This window comes from Halyomorpha halys, unplaced genomic scaffold (genome assembly GCF_000696795.3).
Source record: "Halyomorpha halys isolate HHAL.00 unplaced genomic scaffold, Hhal_1.1 Scaffold10.1, whole genome shotgun sequence".
Taxonomy (NCBI): Eukaryota; Metazoa; Arthropoda; class Insecta; order Hemiptera; family Pentatomidae; genus Halyomorpha; species Halyomorpha halys.
Window position 1 is genome coordinate 151627 of NW_027107501.1, and position 6100 is coordinate 157726.

General features: G+C 28.9%; 1 protein-coding gene across 1 annotated transcript in view; it reads left to right on the forward strand.

Annotated features, from left to right (window-relative positions):
• LOC106678277 (zinc finger protein 395) overlaps window positions 1-6100 on the forward strand; it is a gene marked incomplete at its 5' end in the record, with an annotated part of 172810 nt that overhangs the window by 72722 nt on the left and 93988 nt on the right. Inside the window, 1 exon segment of the mRNA XM_067045863.1 lies at window positions 3686-3852. Within this exon segment, the coding sequence (XP_066901964.1) occupies window positions 3686-3852 (167 nt within the window).

The following is a 6100-nucleotide window of genomic DNA, read 5'->3' on the forward strand; positions in this document are numbered from 1 at the left end:
TTACGAGTATAATTAAAATGAACCAAATACATAAGGAGTAAAATTTCAAGAATTAACAAATAATAAAAAACAGTGAAATATAAGAATGAAAATAAAAAGTAACCATAATAAAACATCTTTCTTAAGAATAACATTAACAAACTTCTGTTTTTAATAAGTTAAAAAAAAAGTATAAGACGATAGTCATAATAATTAAAAATTTAAATAATAACTTTATACAATGATTTTTAAGATTTCTTATTGTAAATAATGAATAGTAACTTCAATTCTATTTGGATGGATAGAAAGTGATGGAATAGGTGGGATTCGAAGGGGTGGGTACTGGAACGATGGATGAAAATAGGATGGAATTCCATCGGGAAGAAAATTTTGGATATTTAAGTTCCTAGTTCAATTAGTTCAAAGTTCCAATTGATTACCATTTGTTGTATTTTTTATTTATTTATCAAATGTATTCGTGTAATAAGGCATGTAATAAAAATGCATGCGCTCGTTGCATCAAGGGTGAAAAAAGTAGATAGAACAAGTTCCAATTGAGATGCGATGATCTTGACAGTAAATGTTTAAACATGATGTCCTTGTATCGAAAATAGTTAGTCTGCTACGTACGGTGGCAATGAACTTTAGATTTACGCAATTCGTCTTCTACGTTTAGGAACTATTGCATTGTAAATTCAGCTTGAGATAATGATAAACATATATCTTGTTTTTTTTTCATTAGATATTTTAAAAAAAATATGAGGAAAAAAATCTTATCCAACTTATTTTTAGTACTTTCTTGTGTCGTGATGAATTATTGAAACTCGTGAAATCTTCTTGAGTTGTTTATCTTAACTTGTTCGTCATCAGCCCGTTTTATCAGTAACCTTGTGTTAAGGTGCGTAGGTGATTATAATCTAAAATCTTGGATTATGACTCCGTAGATATTTTTATTTAACATGTCTGTTATAACATTGAGGAAAAAAGAAAAGATTACAACGAAACAAAAATAAATACAAATTCAGTTATAAACATTTTTTTTATAAATATTGTATCATTGTATTTTGTTTATATTGCCTTGTATAATTGATTTGTATGTGTGTTATAGCTGCCAACTGTATTTGGGCAGCATTGCTCGTCATTAAATAGAGTATTTCTCTCAACGAGGTTAAAAGCATAACCTCAACTTGACTGGCCTAAAATAATATTTGAATTTATTTATAAGAAGATCGATAATTAATTAGTTGTAATCGAGTTCTTGAATTATTATTTTAAACAATTAATCTGTGTAATTGATCAAAAAGAAAAAGAAAAGAAAATTCAATCCCCCTTCTTTGTTTGGTTTTTTAAGGTTTCAAGATTAACAAAACAATACAACATATCCATCCGTCAGCCTAATTTTCTGACATAATGTTTGTATTTATTTTTTTTTGCGGTTTATATAAGAACATTGTATGATTGGAAGCGATCAAGAAGTACATCAGTAATTCATCCCTCATTGTCTGCCATCAGCATGATGCAAAACATCCAGATGACTTATACACCGAGCATTCCACTCACACGCCCATTTCATTGTCCTCAGGGGAAGTTGCCTTCAGTTCGCAGAACCACGACTGGGCAGAACAGCCAAGCTACAGATGTGCAACTTGCAATGATGCATTTATAGACGATCCCTTGCATTTTTCCTTAATTGGAAGGAATCTACTTCATCATAGGATGTGACAGTCAAAATAGAAGGCATACAAATCTGTTCATATTTTCAATTTCTTTCTAACAACTATGTATTAATGTTACACGTGTAAAGCAATCAAGTGCTATCCCGTCATAGAAACTTTCTCCTGAGCACTTAGAAGAGAATTCATATCAATTGTCAGACTTGGATGAGAACCTACTGTCAGGAGAAGCAGTTTGGAAAACTCGAGCGAGTACCGTCATTACCGCAGCCGAAATTACGCTCCGGTAATTTGGACGGATCTGGAGAACTACGTTCCGGGAAGGCTATCGGACAATGGGCCTAATGACTGGAGGCCTTCCACTGTATGGCATACATTAGTTGCTCCTCTCAAGGCAGTGTTCTCTTCTCAATTGGGTCTGGGTTAAAAAAAACATTCTCAGTGGATTGCTTAGGATCATTGCTGTCCTTTTTTGAAAAGGTTAAGTAGGGTAAATATTTGTTCACTGTATTTATTTGTTTATGTAACAATTTATCATAATCGAGCAAATCGTCATCATTAAAATTTGAGAAGAGATTAATCTCGTACAATCTATTTTTAATTTTTTATGGAAAGTTACGTGACAAATTTTCGATTTTCATACTTTTAAATAGCATTTTTTAAACCAAAAAGTAAATTTCATGAGATAAAAAGTGCAATAACCTGGTTTCTATAAACATCATTCAACAATAAAAAAAAAAGATGTAATTGTTTTCTATTAAAGAACATCCTTAATTTATTCATATATAATATAACCAACTAGTCAATCAGTTCTACTTCTTGCTCTTAGTCTTTTAACTAACTTTTTGTTTTTTAAATCTATTTATTAGTTTTTTTAATCTATTTATTTGTTGTTGTTTTTTTTTTAAACTGATCTACTCCTGCTATTGTATCTTTAATTTATTTTTATATTGCTCTCAAATTATAAATTCTTTAAATTTGTTTAATGGATCAAACGTGGTATGCGGATCACTAACGAGGGGAGGTACGAGAGAGTGAAATAGGGATTATGAAATTGCCTAAAAATGGAATAAAATTGCCAAATGGAATAAAACTGTTAAATAGGGGAAAATAGTTAAAATACTTTATATTTAGTGTATTATGTCCGATCATGGATTGGATTGGTATGCTCTGTCTTATAGCTACCCAATGTATTTTTTTTATTATTAAAAAATCTTTATTTTATTGATAGATATTACAATCTGCCATATAATATAATATAATTATATTAATATAACTTATTATAAAATTAAATTAACTTACAATAAAATATTTTGAGTTCACTCCGACACCCAACTTTACATGTTTTTTTCTTTTTTTTTTATTTATTTATTTAATACCAGTTCGGCCTGGTGGGCCTCACATGGTTAATGTAAGAGGTAATTTTTTTTTTCAATCATACATACTTAACAACAGAGACCCCTTTTAAATGTATTACAAATACACAACTAAAACTCTCAAGCAAATATATAATTAAAATCACATTGTACAACCAATCTTAAATAATAAAAATATTGAATGAGTGTATCTTATGCCATTGTCAAATGTACTAAAGACCTATTTCATTTGCCTGTTATTTGTCCAATGTACAAAGACTACATATAGGCTACGCTGTTAACAAAATATTATTCATTATATTAGAAAAAATCTAAATAAATAATTAACATTAAAAAATACTTCCATCTTATAAAATATTTACTGTTATTTAATCAGTATTCGATACCATCATTTTTAATTATTAAATAATGAGATAGAAAATTTTAATAAACTGGTGAAAAATAAAAAAGATATAAAATTAATAACAATATTCATAATAATATCAAATTAAAACATTTATTAATTGTGCAAACTGGTAAAATTAGATTACTTTTAATTTTATGTGCTCCTACTTATTTTATGCATCAATTCTTGCCGATCCATCAATCCTTCCTTTATAGTTTAGATGTAGTCATATCTCTTGACTTAGCTTGACGCTGTCTTTCTTTTTGTTACAGGTTGGATGGAACCTTTGTCGCCAGCTCCTTCGGACGCCTGTTCTTGGAGATCTGGTACACCCTCACCTCCTCTCTCCGAATCCGCGCCTTCCGCCTGGCTTTCCGCTTCAGACGAAGGCATCGAGCTCGACGATGACTTTGACGAATTTCCCAAGAAGAAGAAAGTGGTGAGTACCTCCATCGATTATCAAAACTTTTTTCAACGCCGTAGAGAGTTTATTGTGGCTGAGTTAATTTATATGGCCTATCCCATCTAATCATTCCATAATAGAAGCATTGGATGTGATCAAAATTTGTGAAGAAAAGTGAATAGCCGTTTATATTAAGAAGATACTGGTCGGTGGTTCAAAAAAAGTACAAACCATGGTTACTATCCTCAGACTCTCCTAATCATAAAATATGTCTCTAGACTGGCTCTAGAAATATTTTCGTGATATAGAATTAGAGGGCCATCTGTTCTTGAGGGAGTTAAGGCATAGCTCTTTGCAACCTCAGAACTGCAGCGGCGCTAATTCGAATCCCGTTTGGGGATTGAATTTTATTTCGGTGCGATTCCACGAAATGAAAACTTAGTTTGAATAGAGTGGTACCCTATAGATACATTCCCTCCCCCGTATGTCAGAAATGACCAAGATGGTGGTAATAAAAAAAGAGATTTAGATTTAGTGGGCTTGATTTGTTTGGGTGAAGTGCCTAAAAAAATTCAGGTGGTACATTTAATGAATCATAGTAATGACCACAATATTTCCTGATTATACAATACAAATTATGAATCAGTCTCTTTTTGAAGGTTTCCTATAGACAGAGATAAAATATCATTTTATTAAGCTTTCCCACTCTTATTAAGTCTTTGATGAAAAACATAATCTATGTATAAACGATTTTTTTTTATAGCTTAAGTTAAGGTTTTACAGTTACAATAGTAGAGGCAGTAAATTTGTTGCGCGTGCGCAGGGGACGATATGACTACAAACTATCAAACAAATCCAAATAATACAACAAATGTTGGTTACACGACCACAGTGAAATGCTATTCACCATCTTCACAAAAACATCAGGTGGAAAGGTTCCATTCAACACTTTTACTTAAATATGTGATTTAAAAGCAAAATTACTTCTCTATTGCGTTGGAATTGTTGGTAGCATAATATAGCATGTTTTTTTTTTATTTATTAGTTTTACTTAATCTTTTGCTTGATGAAGGATAAATTATTATATAGTAACCCAAATGTTGAATAAATGCTTAGCTTATTGAATAAAACGGAAATGTTATTATTTAGCGGGGAGATATTTAAAATTCTATTGGAAGAAATATTACCTTATCTTCTATATCACTTTCTATCGTATCGGGAACCGGTTCACTTCCTGATCATTCTGTTGTTTACAATTAATATGTATGTATAATGTGTGAGAGTGGAATTTGAATAATATATCGTCCTACCGTTACTATTCAAGATAATATTTTTGTATGACTTTTTTCAATTATTCCCTTTAGTGATTTTTTAATTAATAGTGATATTACATTAATCAGTTGTTAAATTATACCAAAAATCGTTTAAATTATATTAAGGCAACATTTTAATTTTAAATTATATAATGAAAACTTATATATTTTTTACATTATTGTTATGTTGTATTGCTCATTTTCAAACACTATTATCATAACCTCAGTCGTATAAAAATTATTTTCAATTGTAAAACTCTAGGATTTAATTGTATATATAGTTATTAGAAATTTTACTTTACTCTTTTTTTTTTTATTACTTAAGTGATTTATATTCATTTTGTGACTTAAATAAATAATAAATTTAAAACAAAAAAGACAACACTTCATATACATTATTCAAAAACATGTATGTAAATGTATAATTATTGAAATAAAAAAAAAATTGTATTCTTTTTTGAGCAAATTATTTTATTTTTTCTAATACTTCCTTAAATAAAAAAATATTAATATAAGTAAGGATAAAAGATGTATGTGTAATAGAAAAAATATATTTCCATAGTGCTTCAGGATTTAATTAATAATAAGATAATTTAAAAAAAATTTCTTAACGGTGTTACGAAGGTTAAGAAAATCTATTTCTAATGATTTTTCCTTACTAAGAAGAATATATACAATTTGAATATTAAAAAGTGTTAAGTATTTATTTAAGATGTGAAATAAAGCCCTAAAGTAAATATAAGTGAACTTAATTATAAAAAAACCTTGGAAAAACAGAATTTTAAATAACATTATACTAGTACATCTTAGAGTTTTACAATTAAGTAGTTTTCATATAATGACTGATCTAAAGATGAAATGTTAAAAAATGGCCAAAAAACGTTAAAATTATGTTTAGAATACAATTTTCTTAAGATTTTATTATTATATAATTTTAAATAAAAATGTGGAGTTTATGTGGTTTAAATATT